Source organism: Microcaecilia unicolor, chromosome 8 (assembly GCF_901765095.1).
Source record: "Microcaecilia unicolor chromosome 8, aMicUni1.1, whole genome shotgun sequence".
Taxonomy (NCBI): Eukaryota; Metazoa; Chordata; class Amphibia; order Gymnophiona; family Siphonopidae; genus Microcaecilia; species Microcaecilia unicolor.
The window spans coordinates 203,044,811-203,070,788 of record NC_044038.1 but is presented as its reverse complement, the minus strand read 5'-3'; the positions used below and the strand labels follow the sequence as shown (position 1 = coordinate 203,070,788).

The window sequence follows — 25,978 nt, the reverse complement described above, 5'->3', positions numbered from 1 at the left end:
TCCCATCCTCTTTTTATTTTTGTCACCCTTCTCTACCTTTTCTAATTCCACTATATCTTTTTTGAGATGTGGCAACCAGAATGGCACATAGTTGAGGTGTGGTTGCACTATGGAGTGATACAAAGGCATTATAACCTCCCTCATTTTTGTTTCATTCCCCTAATAATACCCAACATTCTCTTTTTGGTTTCTTACCCGTTGCTGCACACTGAGTAGAGGCTTTCAACTTATCAGTGTTGACACCTAGATCCCTTTCCTGGTCGGTGACGCTTAATGTGGAATCTTGCATCATGGAGCGTCCGGGTTCCTCTTTCCCACATGCATCACTTTGCACTTCCTTTACATTAAATATCTGCCATTTGGATGCCCAGTCTCGTAAGGTCCTCTTGTAATTTTTCACAAACCTCTTGTGATTAACAACTTTGAATAACTTTATCAGCAAATTACTTCACTAGTTATTCCCATCTCTAGATCACTTATAAATATGTTAAAAAACAGCAGTCCCAGCACAGGCTGCTGGGGAACCCCATTATCTACCCTTCTCCATTGAGAAAACTGGCCATTTAACCCTACTGTTCTCTATTTTCTAACCAGTTTTTAATCCACACTAGAGCACTACCTCCTATCCCATGACTCTCCAGTTTCCTCTGGAATCTATCACGAGATACTGTTGCTTCTTAGACCCAAGGGCCCCCCCCCCCCCCACAAGGTTGTACATCCCCCTAAAGGGTTCAAAGGGCTGAAGGAACAGGGAAGCCTTGCTTCAAGAAGAAAGCTTGACAAAGCAACACAAACTCTGGGGAGAAGGGGGGTAACCCCCCCCCCCTCCCCAACCATCACCACTTGCCTGGAAAGAATCAACAGTTCCAGAGAAAAGGCCCCTGCTTCCTAACTTTTGGACGCAAATGGCAGACGTTCCTGCTGAAACATGAGCTCTCCAAATTACCACTGGTTGTTGCCTTTGTAATTATGTGCGCCTGACTCGTCCACCTTGGCAAAAATGCAGCAGACCAGAAACTGACAATCTGGCACCAGGCATCACAAGAGCTACAGTGGTGCATTATATCAGCAAGAGCTGCCATTAGCATGGTGACAGAAAAGGTGCAGAGCCCAGCGCACCCTACCTCTGCTAACATAGTCGATTGCTCTTCACCCCCCAGCACAGAGCAACACTGAGCTCAAAATAGAAGTTTTGAGTTCCCAGAGTAGGCCTCAAGCAACCCCTCTCAGGAAGTAGGAGAGGGGACCATGGTTAGCGCCAACCAATTGGTGGGCAGGATCAGAGACCAGCGTTTGCATCCGCCAGGGCCAAGCTCCCAACAAAAGCACCCCAGTCAGTGGCAGCAGACCAAAAGCTCACAGGGAAAAGCTCTTTAAGAATCAGGTGGTTGGCTTCCCCCTCTCCTCACCCCCCCCCCCCCAAAAAAAAAAAAAAACATTGGGCCAAAAGGGCACGCCAACAAATTTCTAAGCAGGGCTGCATTTACCATCTGCTGAGACTAAGAAATACTGACAGGCTTAAGGCAACAACCCACCTTTATAGGTAACAGCACTCAATTGTTATCAGTCTGGGAAGCAATGGTCTGGAGATAAGGAATGAAGTGTTATGCTTTTCTGTCAATCTGATCTTCTAACTTTGATATGCTCATATTTTTTTGCCTGTTTCCTTTTCCTTCATTTCTTTTTAGAGAAGTTGGTAAGCCCCCCAACCTCAGCAGTGGCTTCCACTCCTAGTTCTTCTCCATCACCACAGCCCGTCTCAGAGCCTGACATTCTCTCAAAGCCGCATCTCCTCTCCTGCAAGGGTAACAGTAGCTTAGGCCTGTCAGTCAGTTTGGAGGGTTGCATGTGCCTCCTTACTGAAGCAGCTGCTGTTGCTGCTTTTAGACTGATGGAGCTGTTCAGTTGTAAGTAGAGCTGTACTGAATATTCATATTTGAATCAAATCGGCCCCAAATGGCACACCGAATGCATAGTTTGTATTCATCCAAATGATCTGAAAGCAAATATGAATAAAATGTGCTGTAAATATCACAAGATAAGTCCTGTATGGAAGTCCTTTACAGTAATGGACAAAGATCCAAGCAAAGCTAGGGGTACCATATGCAAGACACAGCTTTCTCATGGTGTAGGCCAAGCAAAGAACTTCACAACCTCTTTAACAATTTAAAGCATAAATATGCTGATGAAACATGAGACTTCCAGCTTGAAGAGCAAATAACCTGGAAAGTAAAAGCTGGACAAAGGAAGATACCACAGGATACCATGGTAGAAAACAGTGGGAATGACCAGACGGATGAACAGAGTAATCAGCACTGATCATGCTTTATTAGAATATGCAAGAAACAGATGGCTGAAACCACTCATCTTGACAAATGGCAATGGGTGTAAAATTTCAAGGAATTTTGTCACAGAAAAAGCAGTGGGACATAGGCTGAACATCCATGGCTCTATTTTCTGGGCTTTGTCGAAAGGGTAATGCATTTGATATTTCCTTCTGCAGTACAGTGAAAGTAGTTTACATTTATACTTATAGCTTTTTCCCCTAGTGGGTTTCAATCTGTTTTGCACCTGGGACAATGGAAACGGTTAAGTAACTTGCCCAGAGTCAAAAGGAGCCACAGTGGGACTTGAACCCAGTTCCCCAGGTTCTCAGTCTACTGCACTAACCATTGGGCTACGCCTTTAAAATATTAGCTCACATTCTAGATTTTTAAAAAAACGTTTCCTGAAAAGTATTTCGACAGTCTTATTTTGTCGTGTACAAATGGATTGAAGATAATGTAAGTTTTTAGCTTTATTGATGCATTTTACACATCCCTATTCATGAATTGCTGAAAGCACAATGGAATACTTTGTGAATCTTATCACCACTGGATCAGCAGTAACTTCAACTACAGTTTACGTTGAGCATTTCCTTGAAAGTCGCACAAGCTCGCCTAGCTGAAGCTGTGTGAAATGCTAGCAAATTATATTTCAGTCTTGATTACCAATCCTTTGCTGATCTGACCATCTGGCATATCCAACAGACCCCCGGCGACGACATGTGGCTTCTCCTGTTTTCTAAACCTGGGACCCTACTTTACTACTGTTGTGAGCCAGGAGCCTGCTTTTGCTGCCTTTGTTCTGCATTGTTTGAGGAGATTACCATTATTTTCCATATTATCTGCCTTTTTTTTATTTATTTATTTATCCAATAACGGGTTCCGTTTAGGTTGGATAATTGAGACTTTACTGTCTTCAGAAAAGTTGAAATAATGTAACCAACTAAAGATGAAACTGCAGATGTTTCTGGAATGTTCTTCAGATTAATTTTGGGTTGCATGGAATTCTTAATCCTCAAATGTAAGTGCACTGTGATTGGAACAATTTCAACAGCTTCAGACCTGAAAATGGAAACTGAAATTCTCTGAGCTGTTTACTAAGAACTGAAGACCCAGTTCTACAGTGGAAATTGAATCATCACTTAACCCAAACCTCCGAGGGCACAGTGCTGGGAATTGAGAGACTGCTTTGTTGGTCATAGGTCCTCCTTTCTGCCACATCCCTTATACGCTGAAACAGGAAGCTACTTCACAGATGGCAAGAGTAGTCTCTCTAGTTTTTTTTTTTTTTTTTGGGGGGGGGGGGGGGCTGAAGATTGCCTCCTACCTGGCTGTCTTTTGGCAGCCCTGCTTAAGTGTATATGCTAAACCCCTTCTGGCCATTCCTTCTACAAGTGTGTCACGTGAAAGGCCATTCAGTACAATTGAGGTTGCTGTTGTGAGCATTTTTCCCACAAAACCTAACTTTTGGTATTTCTGAAATCTGGCATAGGAGAGCCATTCTTAGTTGTAAGGTAGAAAGTGTAGTTCCTAAAATGCATTGTAACAATGATTTTTTTTTTTTAATAGAAACTTTCATGTAAATATATTGCCAATTCATATTCACTATTTGGCTGAATAGCAAAAGATGCTGTTCAGTACAGCTCTAGTTGTAATGTGTGTAATGCAGTTGGCATGTGGTCTGAGGTAACATCAATGCACACTGTACTTGTATTGATTAGAATGAATCTATTATTATCTCCTAATTCTTCTAATAGTTTCTCTGTACTTATGGAGCATGTTTTTGTTTTTGTCATGAGCCTCTTCCATGGTCAGAGTAAAATCTCATGCTCTGGGATGGGTCTGCTCAATGCTAATTACACACAGGATGAAATGGAGAAGCAGTGTCAGTGTGACATGAATTTCTGAAGATTATTATATAGTGTCAAAACATTTTACACTATACAACCAGCAAGTGTGTATGGTGAAGTTTCAGTAAATTGGTTTTTCTTGTGTTGGGGCCTAGTGCAAGGTCTCTTCGCATTACTTTAAGTACAGCAGTGACGGTAACTGCTGCTGTGTAAGACCCATTGGTGGTGGTCTTTGTCTTGGGGCCAGGCAGTTATCTTAAGTAGCCCAGGGAAAGATTGTTGGGAGATACATTACCAGTGCATCCTTCTCCTGTGTGTGTGATCATTGACCGCAGGGCCGGTGGGGAGCAAGATTCCCTGGGCCTGGCCTCCAAGGAGGGCCTAGTGCTGGGAATTGAGAGAGACTGCTCTGTTGTCCATTGGTCCTTCCTGCCACGTCCAGTATATGCGGAAATAAGAAGTTACCTCACAGAAGGCAAGATACGGCAGGAAGGATATGTGGCTGGCAGAGCAGTCTTTGTTGTGGGGTGGGAGGGGGTGAAGGTTGATTTTTTTTTTTTTTTTTTTTTTTTTTTGCTTCGGACCTGGCTCTCTTGGTGGCCCTGCTTAAGTGCATACAGTTTGGCCTGTTGGTGAACAATTCTGAGGTTTTGAATTTTGCATGCTACATGTAAATGTACACAGATGCATGTCTGTTGCTTAAGCTTTTACTACAAAGCATTACTCTTGATGGCTGTCGTCCTTTTAACTGGCTCTGAGTGCATGACTAAGTATGCTGTTTAGAGAATGTGCAGCACCTTTTTTTTGCATCTATTTTCTTGCCAAAGAAGGAAAGATCTCATGAACAAAATGAAGCCAGAAAGGGGGTATACCAAAAACTTTTTAAGGTGGGCACAATCTACAAGATGCCTTGTATATCAAAAGCATAGTGCTGGAGGAGCCATGTGAATGTTCTAGGCCATTACAGGTGCATTGCTTACAATCTGTAAGAGGCTTACCCAGTGGGGTGGGTGGTGCTGTAAAGGGCTTTAATTTCAGAACACAGCAAATAGTTTGTTTTTGAAAATGGTAGTACCATGCTGTTGAGGAAAGTGTGTAATATAAAATGCCAACTCCCTCTCCTCTATTTCCTCCTCCACTCCCCCTCCCTTATGTCCGATGTGAGGGCCCAGTGCCCATTGTTCTCAAAAGTGGCACTGTCTTCATGTGGTTGAATGAGATGAGCTGCCCCGGCTACTTTTTTTTTTTTCACATTCTTTTTCAAAATGAGACCTAAAATTATAGATCAAGTACAGCTAAGGTGGCAGGGTCTGTCTGGTTTCTAGTTTGTAGCGGTATCTTCTCTGAATTCTTGACAAATGTGCAAGACCTCGTTGATGTCTAACATTCAATGCATTTGGCAGTTTTCTTTGAACTAAGCAGGAGCGGGGAAAAGCTACTAAAGGAAGTTAAATTTCTGTAGCTGAGGTCTTAGTGGTAGAGTTGACCAACCTGATTTGGGTGGCATACTTAGACTTTTTCTGGGATGGCTATAGTTAATAACTCAGCATACTCTGGGATACCAGTGAGTGCAAATAGGCAGTAGAACACTTGTTTGGTTGGTGAAGGCCAAACCAATCCCATTCCTGATTCCAAGTTCCTTAGTTCTTATGGGGAAACTTGGTTGACCACTGGCCCACCACCTGTGTATGCAAAGTTTCCTGAAAACTGGATTGGTTAGATGTTAAGACTGAGAGTTGCCATTCTAGGGTTACTGCTACGTTCAGGGAATATATCCAATTGAGCCATCGGGGAGCAATAACATCACTAACCTGTGCAAGGCATTTTTGTTTTAATGCTTCAGTTTGAGACCTTCCCTTTTCTGTTTTGGTTTTAGAAAAACTAAGTTAACCTTATTTCAAGCGAAATGACCAGGTCTTGTTTTCTATAGGAACAAGCTTCCCATCCATCCCAGTACGGAAAAGCCCTATGGTAGAACAAGCTGTACAGACTAGCCCTGCTGATAACATGACCCAGAAAAGAACACAGGGGAAGGGGCCCACCATGAATCTACACAGCAGCCAGTTGCCCCAGCAAAGCAGTAAGTCTGTTGCATTCTCTCCCCCCCCCCCCCCCCCCCCCCAAAAAAAAAAAAAAAAATCACCATATCTATCTAGCAAGGAAGCCTTAGCAACTTGGGGCAGTAGTGAGATTTATACCTTTTTGCTACCTGTAATATACAAATGTGTTCAAAACAGTGACAGCATTGTCCCCCTGTGTAGATCCTGTTCCACCACCACCGCCCCCACCTGTGCAGCCACAGGTCCAAGTAAACGATGAGAACAGAAGGCCACCACGGCGGCGATCAGGTAAACCTCAGCTGGATCTCCTGGTTCTTTGTGGGTCTGAAAAGTTTGTCTTGTTAATGGCAGACTTTACTTGCTAGAAAATAGGAAATTTGTGAAGCACGGTATGATTCACTCAGGCCACAGCAGTTATATGCACATCTTATAAATCCACATATTGTGTATCATTTATTTTCAAAAAATGCTCTTGCACTGTCTAGCCAATGGCTTTTTCTTTGCTAGCAGTAAATGTGTTGGGCAGGACTTCAGTGTTGGCAGTTACGGAGGAATCCTAAAAACTTAGGCGCCAACCACTGAAACCTCACCACAGCTGTCAGCAGCATACTGGTACCCCCACACCATACCTCACCCACTCTTCACTCATTCTCCTGCACCCTTTGCAAACAGTCCCAACCCTTTACAAGGTAGCCACTCTTCCTCCATCTCCTCAGCCAGCAACTGCTGAGGAATGAAAGGCATTAGCTGTATGGTGCAAGACTTGCCTGCCCTGGACAACCCCACACCATGTGACTTAAAACTGAGAGCCACAGTGGATGCAAGATGCATGTAACCTTCAGTAGCAACAGAACAAAATCCTAGGGTTCAATTAAGCGCCATGGTGATCTAGTACCTAGTATTTATCAAACCTTGCATGAGGGGAAGACGCATCTGGTTTGCCCAGTGACAGAAGATCATAAGAGCACTGAGTTGCCTATGCTACTCTGTTTATAATACACTTCAGTATGTGTGCCCTAGTCCACTTTTTTTTTTCTGTACCCTTTAACTTTAGATATTGGCCTCTTAAAATGTATCCACATCCCCTTACCAGCCTGCCAGCGTGAGTCCAGTCTGCTTCTCCCTCCCTACTATGGTTCTTGTTTAGCTGGAATTGAAATGTGCATGCTGCAGTCTGTGTTCTGAGATGGGCATGCTTCAGTGATTGGATGTGTACAGATAGTTGCTAATCATTCAATTGGACATAGGATTATAGTATGACAGTATGGAATGTGGGTATGATAATGGGGACTTATATGGCATTAGGTAGAGATTAATGCTTACCCGTATAACAGTTTGCCTTTTTAAACTCTGGTAAAGTAACAGATGCCACTTCTAAGTCTGTAGTATTGTAAGATTCCCTGACTGTCCCTTACCATGTAGTGAGCTTGGGTATAAATTGTGAGGCATAGTTAACTGAGGAAGACAGTCTCTGGGCTTTAATGTGTGTACCCCCCCCCCCCCCTCCCAAAAAGTAACCAAAAGGGCAGGGGTACTCCAATTTTTCAAGCTGTCCACTTTTTCGACTGACGAGAAGTTTGCAGTCTACAGTATTAAATGGCCTACTTGCCCACAGCGTCTTAGTATTAGTAAAGAAGTGAGAGTTTCCAGATGACGCTACAAAATGTATTGTGATGTGTAACAGCAGCACTAGCTCAAACAGCTGCTACAACTCAGATGGCCGTATCAAAAAATATATATTCATCTACTGGTTTTTTTGTCCAGTCAGCAAATACTTTTTGGGCCTAAATTCAGTTTCGAGTTCATTTTGTGAGCTAAAATAATACAGATTTTGCTGGTACATTTTTATCAAGTTAAGGCTCAGCTGCATTCCACAGCAAACAGGACTGCAGTTAAGACTAAGTAAACCTGCCAGAGGGTGTGCTGGGTCCCTTCCCTCACACGTTCTCATTAGTTCTAATGCTCATTTTACGCCTCCCCCCCCCAATCATACTAAATCATGGTGTGTATTACCAATCTTCCTAGGTAATAGGAGAACAAGGAATCGTTCCAGAGGGCAAAACCGACCAGTGACCACCAAGGAAAAAATTATTAAGTTTGAAGGGGATTTTGACTTTGAAAGTGCAAATGCACAGTTCAACAGAGAAGAGCTCGACAAAGAATTCAAGCGAAAACTGAACTTTAAAGGTCTAAGTAGCTACTATAAATGTTTTTAAAAGCTGTTGTGTGACTTAAAGTACATTGCCCTGAATCATTTAGAGGATAGTGCAGTTTATGAAAGTCAAGGCAGCATGGTTTTACTGAAAGTAGGCCCTCAGACAAATCTGAAACTTTGGGTGAGCACTAGATGTGGAATACTTAAATTGTATTAAAAGCACTCGTTGCAGTTCTGTGTAGGCTCAGTGTCCTTAATGTAGGTCCTAAAGTTATGTGACTTTTGCTACAAGCAAAAAGCTAGGTTAAAAATTGGTTGAGTGGGAGACAGTATCTGATGCTCCAATGTGGGATTCTGTGCCTTGAGTTGAACATAGTGTGAATTTCTGTTTTTGTAGAATAGTTTTTTTTTTTCCAGTTGTGTTGGGTGCTTGCACAGTTGGGAGAACGTAGCTATTAGAATGGTCAGTGGCCTGTCAAAGCATGCTGGGATACTAAAGAAAAATGTATATTTTGGAAGAAAGTTGATTGGAAAGAGAGGGTGAAGACATTTTTAAAAATCTGTGGAATAAATTGAAAGAGCTTTTGACAAGTCATCGAAGTGTAAGGAAGTAGTTCTTCACAGAAAGGGTGGTGAAAGCAAGGAGTGGCCTACAGCAGCGGTGGTAGAGATGAGGAATGTCTGAATTTGAGAGCATGGGACAAGCAGTGTCTCGGAGAGGAAGAGTTTGTAGGGCTGAACAGTTGATGGGGAAGACTGGATAGGCTATATATCTGTAGTCATCTTCTGTTCTGTGCAAGTTCTCCTAGTGGGGGTGTAGACTAATGATTAGTGGCCTTTGAACCTAGAAGTGAGTTAAATTCTCCTGCAGCTCCCTTTGTGGCTCTGGGGAAGTCACTTAACTCTCCCTTTGCCCCAGGTACAAAGTAAAGTACCTATATATGTAAACTGCTTGGATTGTAACTATAAAGGTAGTATATCAAATCTCCCCTAATATGTCTGCCCCTGTCATAAGGGAATGCGGAATAGTACACAAATAAAATATTGCAGCCTTAATATGGTACAAGGCATGTTAACTGAAATACTTTACTGTACCTACAACTTATGTCAACTACAAATAGAAAGATTGATATGATATAGAGAATTTATAGTCTATCAACTGAACTCCCAATGTAAATTGGTTCAAAGTGGATTACAACTAAAAGGGAAAAAAGAGAAGATTAGGCTTTATCAAATAGGTTTTCAGTTTCTTATGAAAAGATGTTGGCATAGTTTTAAAGCTCTATAGGCAAAGGAGTTCCAAATCTGGACTGTTTTATATCTATAAGCTTCTAATCTTAGCCCATGCAAGTGATTGTCTTGTAGGTCATTTTTAGTTTTAGAATACAAAAATGTTTTTTTTTTTTTTCCATTTAAGATGATAAAAACGAGAGGGAAGGTGATGAGAAGGGGGATTCTGGTGTTGAAACACAGAATAGTGAGGGGAATCCAGAAGATGAACCACTAGGACCCAACTGCTACTACGACAGATCAAAGTCTTTCTTTGACAATATCTCTTCAGAGCTGAAATCCCGGTAAGGATTCTATTTGAAACCATAGAGAGCTAGATAAGTACAAGCTTTTCAAGCCAATCGGGCAACTTCCACATGAGCAGTTTCTTCTCAGCAGTTATAACTCTGGCTCAGGTACACTATACTTTTTATTGATGTGGAAATACTGTCACTGGGTATCTTAGCAGTTAAAGTGCTAATAGTTACTTTTGTGGAAGATTGATATCTAGTATTTTGCCTTTTTTTTTTTTCTTCATATGTTTCAGGAGTAAGTTGGATCACTTGTTTTTGTCTGATTTCAGACGTACCACATGGGCTGAAGAGAGAAAGCTGAATACCGAGACATTTGGGGTATCTGGCAGATTCCTTCGTGGGCGCAGTTTTCATGGTGGCTTTCAAGGTGGGAGAGGTGGCGGAGCTCCTAGGCGCAACCTGACTTCACACAGAGCTGGGACAGGACGTGTGTAGTGGCAGATGTGAACTGTTTAAACAAGAACTGAGATGATTTTTTTTCACTTTATCCTTTACCAACTGGGCTTCCATCTCTTCCACGTATTGTACTAGTGCCCTGCTGTGCATTTGGAACTGTATAGTGCACCTCTGCATGTTTTACACGTTTGCAGGATCTTGCTTCTAGCATGAAGCTAAAATGTACATAGGAAAAGTGCTGCAGTAAGCATTGGGAGTACAAAGTTTGAGCTGTTTTCATTTGTATGCATTTGTACAAATTCTGGACCTAAATTCAATCATAACTTTTTTTTTTTTTTTTTTTAAGGTGACTATTTACACATCTTTCAGAATGTGTTTTGTAGCAGCCACTTTACTTCTGGAAGGCTTGGTTATTTCAGTTAAATGGTCCAGTCCTATGACATCACATGTCATTTTTTTCATAGAACCAAAGCTTATACCACTAATTAGATGGCTTTTGAGTAGCCAAATCAGACACAAAGGGGGCAACAGGCCTACTGCTCTGTTTTTACTTCCATGTGGAAAGGATTCAGTGATTCAGCAGTAAGGTGCTGCGGATTTACCTCGGACTGAGGGTGTGAAGTGATTACAGGGATGCAACTATTATGCTCATGCTGAAAAGAATTAGATGTTCTAACAGTAAACAAATTTAAGTGGCATCAACAGCAGAATATCTGAGGGTAAACTCAACTCCATCAGTTTCAAAGGTTGAGTACTTTACAGTAAAGGGTAGAGAACACGTTTTTTTTTCTTTGTAAGTGGAATATGATTGTAACAAAAGCACTGGTGATAAGCCCTTAAGCAGCTGGCTTAGCTGAACTAAATCTAAGATGGAATAGTGGGAATTAAACTAAAATTCAAGGAAGCTACATGAGAGATGGTGCTTTATAAGGGCATGCTTTGTTTCCCTGATATGTAAATAGTTCAGAACCTAAATTTTAAAGGCAGAGACATAATTTGTTGCATGTATATGAGGTGGGAACTATCTTATTTCTAAGCATGTTTCCTGTTTACAAAGATTTTTGTTCAGCAGATCTTGCTAATTGAATAATGATACTATGCAGATATCTTATGTTATACCTGGATTAAGTTACTTTTGTTTTATTTTTGTAGACTTTAAATACTAAGACTAGCACATCTCAGTGGGATTGTAATGTAAATTAAATTATAAATAAAAATGCATAACATTCATAGATTGCCTATGTAAATGTACCTAAGCCCACTCCTTGTGAATTGAAGGCACCAACATGTAAGGGCTAACACTGAGCTACACTTCAGGGTTCAGGTGAGGTTTTTTTTTTTTAAAAAAGGTGTTATAGGGTAGGTGCTTACAGTCCACAGGCTCCTAATGGGGAGAAAGATTGACAGATATCCTGCTCTGGCAGCTAAATATTTTCTTAATGCAATACTACAAGCTGGGCTGTCATTTGAACCTTTTCAACACTCTCTTTAACTCAAGAGAACCTGTCCTGTAAACCAGGTACCAGTTATGGGTAGATATCAATATAATTATTACTAATACTGTAATTGTGAAACTTCACTTTGTACGGATTCTCTCAATTCATCTTGTGTAGAAATGAACATGTAGCCACAGCTGCTTAACTCGCAGCAATGAAACCCTTTGGTCAAAGACTGGGTAGGAGCTTTTAGAGGTCAGTTTGATAAAGCAGCTGCTGCCTCCTCTCCGCCACCTTATCTGCTCCATTGCAGGATCTAATGTTCAGCAGTGTCCACTAGTAACACTGCACAACAGAATAGCCAGACAGTAGTTTGGATGGGCCCCTCCCCCCACCTACACACCACATCTTCCAGGAGATAAGAACATAAGTTGTTGGGTTGTTTTTTTATTTGGGGGGGGGGGGGGGGTCCAGCTACCCCCTCTTCCTTGCTGCTGCAGAGTCCCAGCATCTGCATGCCTGTCTCTAAACACTATCCCTCCCTGATGTAGGCACAGGTGTCCTCAGCACCTGCATCGATTCATTTTCACTGCTTGTGCTGGCCCTGCAGGCTTCCATCTGCCATATAGTAGTAGTCCCACCCTTGCTGAAGGCAGCAGATGTAAGCCTAAGGGACTGGTGCAAGCAGCAAGAATAAATCACTGCAGGTGCCAAGGACATTTGAACTGACACCCAGGAGGGAATGGGTTCAGAGACTGGAGTGCAGATGGAAGAGAGCAGTGTGGCACTACAACTGAGTAGGTCTGGACCCACCCAGGCGCAGCTGTAGCTACACCACTGCTGCTCAGTGGTACAAGAGGCTCTTAAAGGGTATGCATCTGAATCTACTGGCCTGTATCAAGAGCACAAAGGTAAGTACAGCTTATGAGTTAAACTTTACTCACAATCTAATTTTTTTTAGCTCAGTGTGTAAGCATGCACTAAAATTAGTACCATCATAAAAATTCCACTAAAAAAAAAAAGGTATTCATTCTATGCAGGAGATACATTTAAAAGCCTGAAACTTAATTCCTGGGCCAGAGATGAGGTAAAATTAACTCTTCGGGATAAGTGCTGTAGCAGTGTGACCTTGAAGGGAGAAATCTAGAGCAGTGCTTCAGGCGGGTTTTTAAGTTCTCTACTGAAAGACTTGCATATTATGGAGGTGACAGGCCTGATTCTACAACTGTTGTCAATCTTGATTTTTTGCTGGCTAGTTGACTAGTGTTAAGACTTCAAAAAGGCCTTTGAGTCTGTGCCCCATAGGTGATAACTGAGGGCCTTTAGCATGAGCACTAAAGTGAATGGGTTAAAAACCTGGCTGGATAAGTGGGAGTTCAATCAGAGAATAAAGATGGTGGTGTGCTACAAGGACAAACTTCATCTAGTTAACATTTTTGTAAGCAATATTATGGGGTGGCTCAAAGGTAAGATTTGCCTCTTAGTGGATGACTATAATCTGTAGTGGATACCCTGGGTATTTAGGTAATGAAGAGGCTCAGTAAACCTTAAGAATGGTTAGAATTTATTAGAAAACTGCAACTGGTGGGAGTTGAGAATATGCCAAAAAAAACCTACAGGTGTATGTAGGGGAAACCAGAGGCTCAAGGTTGTAATAATAAAAATATATACAGAATGCAATCTAAGGGAAGGCCAGGGGTATTATTCAGCTTAAGATCCATGATCAATTCTTCTAGCTTTGGTTTATTATAGAATAAATCATTCTGAAATATACTAAACTATATCATGCTGTCTTCTTTTGCTTCTTCCTTTCATTTTCTTCCTTTTCTTTTTCAATTTCTGCAACATACTTTTCAATTTCTGCAACATTTAAGATCTAGAAGACAAGAATAGAAATTATATACCATCTCTAAAACTAAATTCATGTAAGACTTTCCTTTAAGTGACAGCCCTCGCTCTTAATCCTGTTCACTTGGTACAGTAATTTTGAAATATGCCTGACAAAACCCCCCATTAGAGCTTTACTGTCTGCCACTGCTGCAAGATAATCCGAGGGTTATTCTAGGCAAAAAAAAAAAAAAACCCTTCTGTAGCCCAAGTCAAATTTATCTAAGAGTACTCAACCTTCTAAACAGTACAATTTTGCAGCTTAACTTTGGGGCAGATTTTTGCTGGAGCACACTTAATAGTGCACCAGAGGGAGGCTTTCAGGGTTACAACTGCTGCTGCATGGCCAGGGTTTGCAGGCAGGCTGCACACTAATAGACCTAACTCACAGAACAGTGACAGTTTTCCATCTGTTTACACAACATATGAATTAGCTTTGTTATACTATTAGAGGTGATTCAACTGAACAGTAGGAAGATGCTGTTAGTGTTACCTTGAGTGGCTGATTTCTCCTCATCACTGCTAGCTCTATGTTCTTCCCCCCTGACTGTACAACCTTGGTATGGTGAGAGAAAAAAAACCCAGTAAGATTATGTTCTAAAGGTGCATGCTAAATGACTTTCACAGATGCTTTCTCTAGCTGCTGTAATCTAAGGCTTCATATACTTGTAGTAGGTGAATCCTAAAGGTTTGTCAATTACAGCAATAAAATATTCAGCTGCCTGTACACAGGTTTCAAAATGAATGGGGGTACCAAACAATAGAAGTTAGCCTGGCCAAGACAGAGGCATATTTTCAAAGCATTTAGCCTTCCAAAGTTCCATAGGTTTCTATGGAATGTTGGAAGGCTAAGTGCTTTGAAAAGCACTTGTTGAATCAAGGTGCTAAACATCCCAGAGGTGGCTTCTGACAATATATGACTTACAATGTTAATCCATATTAAAACATCTAAAAAAGCACAGAGAGAAAAAGAAAAGTAATAGAGGTAGAAAGAAAGATAAGGGAAGATGCCCTAGCAGCAAAGTGCATGCAGATAATTGCATCAAAAGTGGACAAAAGTCCCTCATACCTTGACTAGTAGGAATACAAACACCATCTGTGTTCCAAAACTGAAATATTAGAGACTAGTTGAGGGGGGGGGGGGGGATTAATGCCCAGACTTTGACTCAAGTCCCTCATCTGTTTGTAAATATAGGGGGAAGTATGTAGCAAAATCACTGCAGTTAAAAGGACAGGATCATTCTGTTCTAAGATGTGTATACCATCATTAACTGATGTGTAAAGCTCAGTAAATATTTTACTATCACCACAACTTGAATAAAGATACCACCCTTTCTGGTAGCAGTAGGACACAACTAGGTAATTTAATTACAGAACTTGAGCTCTTGAACCTAGTCTCTCCCCTTCCATGGAAGTTTAGCACTCAAAATCCTGATTCGTATGGAACTCAGGATAGAGAAAGCAAAAATTGCTTAACTATCACACAAGCTTGAATGAACCTGGAGCTAGAAAACTGAGCGGAGATCTCTTGCCAGCCAGTCTGGCTCCTTCCTACTTACATTAACAAGCAACAACCCTAAACAACTTGCTAACCTACAAGAAACCAGACAAGCAAACATGTGAACCTTAGCTATACATAATTTGTAGAGCATAAGATATGCAGGAAGCATATGCAAGGTGAGTTATTGGACCCTATTATTTCACACCAAATAAAACATCTCAAACTCAGGCAGGCTTCAGCAGCAGTGGGAAAAACTAATGAAAAGAAAATTATCAGTTAAAACCTGGGATATTCTAAAACAAGCCCTAGAGGGGATGGGGACCATAGTAGAACCACTATGCTAAGGCCCCAAAACTGGCTTCTGAGTACACCGCACTGTTCATGCTGTAGTGCTTGGCAAAGGTATGCTATGTACACCAGTGTTGCCCAGGGCCAGTCCTAGCGTACACCTTGCCAGTCACATTTCCAAGATATCTACGATGAATACACATGAACTTGATTTGCACACAGTGCCTCCATTAGATGTAGGTCTTTTCATTGTGAATATCCTGAAAACCTGACTGGATATGAGAAACACTGGTGTAGACCATGCTGAAAATATCTGTAGGAATAGTAAGGTAGCCTCTACCCAGGATGTTGCTCCTCTTAAAATGAGCCCACAAGCAAATAAGATGAAATGCTAATCTCCTTCAGCTATTTAGCAATTGTGGGCTTGAAAGCCATAAGGCCCAGTCTGTGTTTACCAAAATGCACAGGCAGTCTGGCTGACGTGCAGGACTTATTCCTGACTTCCAGATATCTAATGAAGACACTATGCCCTTCAAGAAGAATACAGAGGTTCTTCCTCCTGTCTGCAAAAAGGCAGCTCCTTAGAATAAGATGATATGCTGATTCTTCCAAAAGTAGGAAGGAAAGCAACACTATGTGCCAATGCAACCACCACCAAGAACGCTGTCTTTAATGTAAGATCTTTTAAGAAGGGCTACTGAAGAGCCAGGATGACTAAATTAAGGTCCCACTCTGTGTACACAAATGGGAGACGCAAGAGCTGTTGGCTGTAGTCAGTCCCAGAAACAGGCCAAAGCGGCAACCTGAACTTTGAGAGAATCCACTGTCACTCATTTCTGTAGAGCTACCTGGAGAAATGCTAGAATGTATGTGCAGTGGTGTACTAAAGGGAGGGGGGGGGGGGGTCCGCCCCTGGTGCACGCTGCTGGGGGGGGGGGGGGGGTGCCATGCGTCTGTCCGCAACACTCGTTCTCTGCTCCCTCTGGCCCCGGAACGGGTTATTTACTGTAACGGGGCAGAGGGAGCAGGGAACGAGCGTTGCTGTTAGACGCGCGCCACCCCCCCCCCCCCCCCCAGCAGGCAAAGATGCGCCGGGGGGAAGCTGCCCCTTTCACGTCCCCTGTCCCGCCCCTTCCACATCCTCACCTCCCCCCTGTCATCTCTCTCCTCTCCCCTTACTCTGCTATACCTCTTCGGGGCAGGAAAGAGCCCCCTCTTTCCTGCCAAGAGCTGCTAGCTGCCCTGCATCGTGTCCTGTGGTGAGTCCAGCTCTCGGCATTTCAAAATGGCCACCACGAGTTGAAGTCTCACAAGGCTGCTTCAACTCTCTGTGGCCATTTTGAAACGCCGAGAGCCGGACTCACCACAGGACAGGATACAGGGCAGCTAGCAGCAGCGCTCCGGGCAGGAAAGAGGGGGCTCGTTCCTGCCCCGAAGATGAAGAGGTACCTCTAGACCACCAGGGATAGCAGAGTAAGGGGGGGGGGTCGCGCTGCACCCGGGGGTGCATCAGCCCCCCTAGGAACGCCACTGTGTATGTGATCTGAGAATAGAAGGAAAAAAGTCTGAACTGAACACAGCCCTCAAATGTTCTCCACACCCTTGCCTGTGCCATGGATGTAGAATGTTTCCTAGCCTGAAGCAAGGTAGCAATGACCTAATCAGAACAACCTTTTTGTTTCAAAACTCTTTCAGTGGCCAAGCCACAGCTCCTCTGAGCACGCAGGCCTTGTTACAGTAAGCCACGTACCTGTAGACAGAACCCCCGTCCACTAGTTGAATCAGTTCTGTCTACCACAGCCAAGCCGGTGCAATGTGATCCCTTTAACACGTAGCCTACCCTGGTCCATGAAAGGAAGACACAGTAGATGTCAGGGCATCGAGCGTGGTTCCTTCTGCCAGCTAAAGAACTTAACTTTAGCATTCCCTGTTGTTGTCATCAAGTCCAGAAGCAGAGAACCCCATCTGTCTACTATCAGCTGAAACCCCTAGCTAGATAGTTCTCATTCTCCTGGGTCCAAGGAGTGCCTGCTGAAAAATCCACCTCCACATTCAAGGATCCAGTGCTGTGAGCTGCTCAGAAGCAAAGAAGATTTTTCTCTACCCAACTCATGAGGGAGGCTGCCTCCACCCCCATCTGCCAGCTACAGGTCCCACCTTTGCTTGCTGCTATAAGCCATCCCCATCACATTGTTAGAGAAAACAGACCAGGGCCTCCACCAGAAAGGGAGCAAATTTATATAAGGCATTCCAAGCAATTTATCAACTACAGACTCCTGTTCTGTCAAGATGCATTTTGGCAGGTAGAATGAGCTCCCCAACCTGCCTTCCTGGCATATGCTGTTACCCCCTCCCATTCTGTTATCAGAAAGGGAGCTCCGACAAACACCACTATATAATCTGGCAACAAGTGTCCAAGAAAGATGAAGGTCATACGCCTGGGATACCAAAGACCAGTACCTCAGAAGAAATTCCTGTTAACAGCCACATATGAGCCGTTGCCCATGGCACCACTTCCATTGCCACTGTCATTAACCCCAGACCTGAAGGTAGCTCCAGACCCTGGCCCCGCCCTAAGATGAATCTGTTGCAGCAGCTTTGACCTCCTACGCTTGGTCAGGAAGATCCTCTCCTAAGCATTCTATTTGACAGCACAGCTACTCCAGGGGCTATTTTACTAAGACACCTATGTGCCTACGCGCACCAAACTGGAGTTTCCACCCCGTTAGCACGTAGTCCTTGTGGTAATTTCAATTTTGGCACACGTCCACTATCTGTCTGAAAATATTTTTAATTTTCTGGTGCGCGTAGACCATTACCGCCAGGTCAATGGCTTGTGGTAAGGTCTCAGACCTAAAATGGATGCATGGCAATTTTTAGCAAAAAAAAAAAAGAATTTTTTTTGTAGGTGCGCTAATTCTGCGCGTGCCCAAAACACACGTGTACACTACTGCAGGCCATTTTTCAGTGCACCTTAGTAAAAGGACCCCCCCCCCCCCCTAGTGTCTGCAATGGAGTTAGTCTGCTCTTCTCAAAATTGATCACCCAACAACTGTAGAAGACAACTTTGTTACTGTCCGAATAAAATGATACACAAATGAGCCAGTCAAGATATGAGTAAACTGATTTCCTGCTGCCGAAGGAAGGCCACCACTGCCATTACCTTGCTAAATCACCTTGGAGATGTAGGGAGATCAAAGGGTAAAGCCCTGAACTGGAAGTGACAGCCCAGTACCACCAACCATAGCAACCTGCTGTGTCTGCCACTTGGATAGGTGCAAATACACCTTGAAATCGAGGGTGGTGAGAAATTCTCCTGCTTGAACCAAGACTAACTACTCTTAGGGGCATCTTCAGAAATAAATATTTGGGGTGGCAACAGGGGGGCTAGCTAAGCTAAGTAGTGGAGAAGTGGCCTAATAGAGCACCAACCTTGACATCCAGAGGCTGTCAGTTCAAATCCCACTGCTGCTCCCTGTGATCTTGGGCAAGTCACTTACACCTCCACTGCCTCAGGTACAAACTTAGATTGTGAGCCCTCCATGGGACAGGGAAATACCCAGTGAACCTGAACATAATTCACCTTGAACTACTACTGAAAAATGAGAGCGCAAACCCAAATACAGGAAAGCACGCCAAAGTCCATTTCTGCACATCATGCCCTCTCCACTGCCTTTTTTAAACTAGGAAAATAGGGCACCATGGCCTTCTATGCATAAAGAAACCCTCTCCCTCCAGCTAGTTTCAGCTAACCTGTAAAACCAACATTATAATTGATAGCATTATTCAATAAATTCTTCTGAGGGGCCTGACGTCTGGATTCTCCACAGGAGCAGAGATAATCAATATAACCACCTGCTGTTCTGTACTACAAAATGCATGTTGTATAACAATGGAGCAATCCTTCTTACAATTCACCAATCACAATTGTATCACCTCAGGAACAGCACATGCTCCTTCCTCTGCCAGGCAGATGACTTTTCTTGTGTGGTGACTCTACAGGATGTGGAGACCACCAGTCTTAAGTATTTTTATATTGGGTGCCCAGGGCCTGCTTTCAAATAGGGCCAGGCACTATTCAAAACACCACCAAACCCTGTAAAGGCACTTTCAAAACCTACATACCAAACCCTAAGAGTACTAATCCACCTATGAAAAGGACAATGCTATAAATATTACACTGGGCCCTATAGCACCAATCTGGGAAAGCAGAAGCAGCTGGACAGTTAAAATTTTCTACAGACACCCCATGATAGCAGAATCCTTCACCTCAGTCACACACACAGAACACAGATCCACACCATAGGGGACCACAAAAACTTAAACAGCAACCCCCAACCCCCCTCCCACACACTTGCCACCACTCAGTCAGCTTCTATATGCAGGGCAATAATAGTTAAAAGAAACAAATGCAATTTGTCCTATAATCTGGGAAATGTACATCTTTTCTGTTTGTTTAGCAGAGTGGACACATCCCAATCCTTTAGTATTAATTTTTTTTTACCATTTCTTGCGTCAGTCCTCGCCCAAATTGTCCATGTTTGCTTTCCATTTCTTCTCTCTCCTCTTGTCTTTTAATTCTCTATAGCTGTCTGCCACTGATCTCTTCATGTTCCCCCCCTCCCACTTCTCCGTGTTTTTACCTGCCCACTTGATTTTACCCTCACTCTATCTTTCTGTTATCCTCTTCAGCTCTCATCTACCTACCAGCTTTTTCCATCTCCCTCTTGTCCCCTTTAGTGTTACCATTGCCCCCTCTATCCCTCTCCTTCCCCAGTTTCCTCATCCACATCCTAGTCCTCTATTTCTATGCTCAGTACCCTCCACTGTCTCTCATCCCCTTACCAGTCCAGCTCCATCCCTGGCTCTTTTTCCCTCCCTTCCCTCCAGCCTATTCTTTTCTCTCTTACACTCTACCCCATCTCCTACTGCCTCTTTCACCATCATTTTAACCTCATTTCCATTCCACCCCTGCAGAGATCCATCTCCTTCCCAATATGCCTGTCAGTTTTCAATACCTTTCATCCTCTGTCTTCCAGGTCATTCACATTATGTCTTAACCTTTCCCACACTTCTCCTCATTTCATTCATTTTCCTAACCCCTAAACACACACTCCTTCATACCAATCGCCAGGTCTAACTTATCTCCTCAAAATTCCCTCTCCCACCCACAATTCCATGCTTCCCCACCCAAAAAGAAAGATTTCTCCCACACAATCATCATGTCCCAGTAACCTGTTACCTTACTGTACCCCAGGGTCTCTTCCACCTTCTGCTCTGTTTCCTCCCGGGTCCCATCCGCATTCTCGTTTCCAGGGTTTATGGTCCACCAACACTTCTCCCTCTGTGTCTACCCTCGTTCTTTGTGTGTCTCTACCTGTCCTTACATCTGCCCTCTGTCCCTCCTTCACGCTCAGTATCTATCCTCATGCCCCTTCCCGTGTCCAGCATCTCCCGTCTGTGTCCCTGTCCCCTCTAGTGACCAGCTTCTCCCTCTCTCTTCCTAGGGCCAGAATCTCTCTCTCCCCTTGCCCCCTCCCTGCAGTCCAGCATCTCTCCACCCCACCCCCCCTTCATCTGATCTCTTGGCTCTCTCCACTCACCATGTCCAGCATCTCTCCCAACCCAAGAGAACACCACCCACAAGTTCTATATATTTCCTCTTCTTTGCTACCCAGTGGCACAGTGGGCACCCCCATTCCTCCAACTCCCTCTCCCAGATCTTCCAAGCATTTAATGTATTGGAGGCAGTGTCAGCCACTCAAGCAGACGACCACTGGCTGGCTTGAGAACTGTTCTCTGTACTGTGTCCCACCTAAGTAGGAACAGGAAGTGCATCAGAGTAGGCAGGACAAGGTATACAACACACTTTAGAGCTCGCTGACAGTGCCCTGCCTATATGGTTGACACTGATGGCAACATATTGAAAGTTGGAAGACTGAGGGGGAGGTCCCAGGCTCCGCGGGGTGGGGGGGGGGGAAGAGCGGGTAAGCCATTTTGTAGGGGTGGCATATGCCATCACCAAGCAACACAGACAGCAGTTTAGACCTTTGAGATCTAAGGTTGCAGGAAAGGTGCAGGTATCTGCCTTGTCCATGTTCAACCTGAGGAACTAGAACAATAGCCTGGAGAACCAGCAAGAATAGACCACCTTGGTTCCCCCTTTTGACAAGGCGTCTGCAAGAAGACAGAACTGACCAGGTGGGACTAATGTGTAACCTTCAGTAAGAATATCCAGAACTCACTGGTCTGATGTGATTTTGGGCCACTACTGCTAAAGATGTCCTCCCACTACAGGAAGAGAAGAGTGGACCACCCTCACATCATTGCAAAGCTCAGGAGGCATTGGGCACCCTAGCTAACTGGGGGATGACTTCTTTTCCGTAGAAAAGTAAGATTATTGCTGACAACCAGGCCAGTACCCTCTGGTGTCTCGAGATCCAAAGGCTTTCGGTGTATTCTCCTGCAACTACTGTAGCTTAGTTTCCCCTAGTTCTTTCACCAAGTTACCAAGATCTTCTCCAAATAGCCACTTACCCCAAAAGGGCAATTCAACTAGACGTGACATTGACGGTGCTTCTGTAATATATAACATGTCATAAACAACATCTGCCAACTAGGCCAATCCCGCTTCAAGCTGGATGCTACGGTGCCTGTCTTGTGCTGGTGACGATGCCACTTCAGGTATACTCTGCTGCAAAGAAGCTGCACAGTATCCCTTTAAGGCCTAAAGACGCCACTTAAAAAGCACAGCTCTAGCTGTTCAGACAGGAGAAGGAAGCATAGATAAGAGCAGCCACGTCATTTAATAATGCTCAGCTTTACTGCATACTGGCAGTGGTCTGCACTCTGAACGTTATGAAAAAAAATGGCTAGGTATTAACAATACTTACTTCAAGAAGGGCCTTGATCACAAGTTTAATAGTCAGATCATCCGTTTCAATTGAGTCATCTGTGTAGTTTTTTTCCAGGAATTCTCGCACTGATTTGGCTCCTCTGCCAATAGCGTTAGCCTGAGAAAGTCAGCCCAGTGACAGACCGTAAAATAACTTAACTAAACGTATAATGGCAAAACAAGAATTTATCAACTTGGCACACTGAATTATACCCCGGAGGGTACTTTCTGGTAATACAAATGGCATGTATATTCCTAATCATATAGCGTTTAAATCCAAATCCTTTTTCACTGGTCCTCAACACCCCCAACTGAATTGTATTCTATATTATACAACAGTGACAGAATTCAAAAGTGTGTGGGATAAACACAGAGGATCCCTAATTAAAAAGGAGATCAAAAAACAAATAAAGGCTGCTTGCATGGCTTGAGTGGTGCTTAGATGGCGACTCTAGCTGTCAAGAACCAAGGCCAGTGCCAGGCAGACTGCTATCGTCTGTGTTCCATGTATGAGAAGACTAGGATATGCTGGAGAGGGCTTTGATAGCAACTCCAGTAGTTGGAATATAAGGACAATGCCAGGTCTACTTCTATGATCTGTGTCCCATGTATGGCAAAATGGATCAGCTGGAGTGGACTTTGATGGCAACTCCAGTAGTAAGATGCAAGGACAGTGCCAGGCTGACCTCTACGCTCTGTCCTGAAAATGTCAGTGAAAGTTCAGGACCAAGTACACATATGGTTTTAAATCATGAATTGATAATAAATGTGACTGTTGGGCAGACTTGGACCATTTAGGTCTTTAGCTGCCATCATCTACTATCTGACTAAATAATTATCAAGCTGAGTTTTCCCGATACTAAAACCATTGGTCAGTGTATGTCAAATACACTTATAATTATAAAATTGGATGTTTATTCCATTGGTGATCATATGAATGGTTTAAGAAAACATTAGCTTACAGCAGAGCAGCACTTCATGAGATTTGTCATCTTTCTGACAAGAACCAGCATATTAACTCACAAATAAGCCTTTATATCCACTATCCCGAGCTATAACTGACTAAAATGATACATTTCAGTATAGCAGGTACTACTGAATTACAGGTTGCAATAAAAACAGCTATAATATGTAACATGTATTGTATTCACAGTACTGTCCCTAAAGAGTCCACAGGAAACTACAAGTTCTGTGCAATGAGATTTGCTCACCTTCCACGCATGGTATGTGCCAGAGGGGTCCGTCTGGTACAGCCTGGGAGTTCCATCAAAGTCAAACCCTACAATTAGGGCAGATATACCAAAGGGTCTACGCCCATTACTCTGGGTATAGCGCTAAGGACAAAAAGAGGAAGTGTCACTATAGGTCCTAAATTTGCTTTCTACTATTTGACCAGTCTATGACATACAGGATCCTCACAGTTTTAAAAGCCACTATATCGTGCTGGAAAAGGAATCTCAAGCAGTGTCAATGTTCCTGTGATGATCTGCAGCTCTGTCTTCATTCAAAGGTGTTACAGGTAAAAACCACTGGGGGGGTGGGGGGGGTGCTATACATTTTTAAGTCATACAGTCTCTACACCTTCAAACACTTCAAAGACTAGAATCATTTTTGTTCTAGATGTTTTAAAAAAATGTGTTTAAAACACTTATGGTGATGCTTTATGAAAAGTATACATTATGGATAACACTGCAGATGAAGAAACATTTCATCTCTAGGCTTATTTCAGCTGGGGCAGGGGTATGTGGGTCATTTTTGTGAAAATTATTTTTAGCCAATACTAAAATAGAGTTGCACGGGAACAGAATTCAACCCGTCCCTGCCGGAATCTCCTCTGTCCCCACCCGTCCCCATTAAAAAAATAAAAAACTGCATCTACTTCTGAAGGTTAACTAGTTTTTATTGAGTTTTAATGAGAATACAAAACAGAAAGGAACGTAACCAGTCAGGAATATCAGGCAGTTATTTCTTTAGTCCGTTCAGACACAGAAGTCCATCCACAGTATGTGGTCCTAGCTATGCTAGTCTATCCTCAAGAACTCGCTCAGCTGATGAAAATGACCGTTTGGGTGATGTGTTGGCAGCAAGCACTCCAAGGACTCGTCTGACAACTTGACTTTTCCACTTAGTTGATTTTGACTTCCAGCAAGACAAGATGTCAGTAGTAGTCAAGTATGCATCCACCTGAGAAAAAGCAGATGGTATTGTTTTGAATGTGAAGGTGTATTTTGCAAGTAATATTGTCATTACAAGTAGATAAAATATTGAAATAGCTAAATAAAGAATAGCTATATTTGAAAAAGAAAAGAGGTCTCCCAAGGAATTTTCCTCTAGTTTCATCTTCTTATTGTGTTGTCTGCTGCTGGAAGTCTATCCACCATTTTTTTCAAGATGGATAGTGCCTGTGCATATTTGGTAAGTGCTAATGTTCCAAAGTTGTTTTTAAAGGTGAATCCAGCAGAGCCATGGTAGAATGCAACTGATGAACTGTGTTTATTCAGCATATTAAGTAGATGGGTTTTTTTAGGTTGTAAGATGATGCTACTGTCAGAAGCCTTTTCAGTGAAGTGTTTTTGCAGCTTTATTTTGGTAGGCAACACCAGATGCAATAATCAGCTTTTGTCAGAGAGGCATTTTGTGGCCGTATCAACTGGTTCCAAAACTTGAACGACATCAGCCAACAGTCTTCATTTCATATCAGCCAGCATGTGAAAAAAATTTTCTTCTATTAAAACCTGGCTCAGCGCTCAGTGTATGGAGATTTGAGATTTGTTGCCACTGATTTCAGTGTTAACAGAACACTGTTCCATCGTATTACTACACATTGTTTAAGTGTTGTTACCAGCTGAATGATAATTTTTGTTCTGTTCTTTTTGCCAATGTCACTAGTTCTTTTGAGGTGTCAGTAAGTTGGGCTACCTCAGGTGGCAAGCCAGTGCTATATGGATTTGTCTGCTGCAATCCATGCAACAAAACAAGGTTTAGATTACGAACATCCAATCCAAGTGTTTTCTTGAAAGGCATCCTTCACAGTCTGTAGTGAACACAAATATACAAAACTTTTTCAGAATCGACTTCTTTTGTCAGTTTTATATTTCCCAAGGTATGATTTCTGTCCAGTAATCAAGTAGCCAAGATACATGACTCAGTTTGCCAGTTATCGATATACTGTACAGCTAGTCATATAGCTGTGGTTACTTTGTGTGTCCAGAGGACAGCTGTCACTCTGAACTGTGGCACTAAAGTTAGCTTGTCGATGAGTGTGATCTTCTCTTTCTCCACACCACCATCAAGATGACAAGAGACAGTTGACCCACAGGGCATGACTTGGTCTAGGACATTCCCATATTTAGCAACAATGGATATGATAATATAAGAATTGCCTCACATCTGTTGCACACGTGGTGACCACAATGTCTGCCACTTCAGATTTATTTATTAGGATAGGATTTATTTACCACCTTTTTGAAGGCATTCACTCAAGGCGGTGTACAGTAAGAATAGATCAAACATGAGCAGTAGGCAATTAGAGCAGTAAAAATATTCAAACAACAATACAAAGTATGGCATGGTATACTACTTGCAATGACAACACAATATGTA

General features: G+C 43.0%; 2 protein-coding genes across 3 annotated transcripts in view; one reads left to right on the top strand and one right to left on the bottom strand.

Annotated features, from left to right (window-relative positions):
• The window catches only part of LSM14B (LSM family member 14B), a 40,704-nt gene extending 29,106 nt beyond the window's left edge, over positions 1 to 11,598 (top strand). The window contains exons 4-9 of one of the 2 annotated variants that reach the window (XM_030211420.1): positions 1,689 to 1,805; positions 6,105 to 6,254; positions 6,436 to 6,522; positions 8,260 to 8,421; positions 9,807 to 9,963; positions 10,242 to 11,598. In XM_030211420.1, coding sequence (XP_030067280.1) covers positions 1,689 to 1,805; positions 6,105 to 6,254; positions 6,436 to 6,522; positions 8,260 to 8,421; positions 9,807 to 9,963; positions 10,242 to 10,407 — 839 coding nt within the window. In that variant the 3' untranslated portion in view covers positions 10,408 to 11,598. The remainder of the gene's footprint in view (positions 1 to 1,688; positions 1,806 to 6,104; positions 6,255 to 6,435; positions 6,523 to 8,259; positions 8,422 to 9,806; positions 9,964 to 10,241) is intronic. The other variant, XM_030211421.1, reaches the window with a different exon arrangement.
• Positions 11,599 to 13,345: 1,747 nt separating this feature from the next.
• PSMA7 (proteasome subunit alpha 7) overlaps positions 13,346 to 25,978 on the bottom strand; it is a 42,265-nt gene continuing 29,632 nt past the window's right edge. The window contains exons 4-7 of the mRNA XM_030212651.1: positions 23,587 to 23,709; positions 22,374 to 22,493; positions 14,185 to 14,247; positions 13,346 to 13,680 (exon numbers count right to left, since the gene is read on the bottom strand). Coding sequence (XP_030068511.1) covers positions 13,588 to 13,680; positions 14,185 to 14,247; positions 22,374 to 22,493; positions 23,587 to 23,709 — 399 coding nt within the window. The 3' untranslated portion in view covers positions 13,346 to 13,587. The remainder of the gene's footprint in view (positions 13,681 to 14,184; positions 14,248 to 22,373; positions 22,494 to 23,586; positions 23,710 to 25,978) is intronic.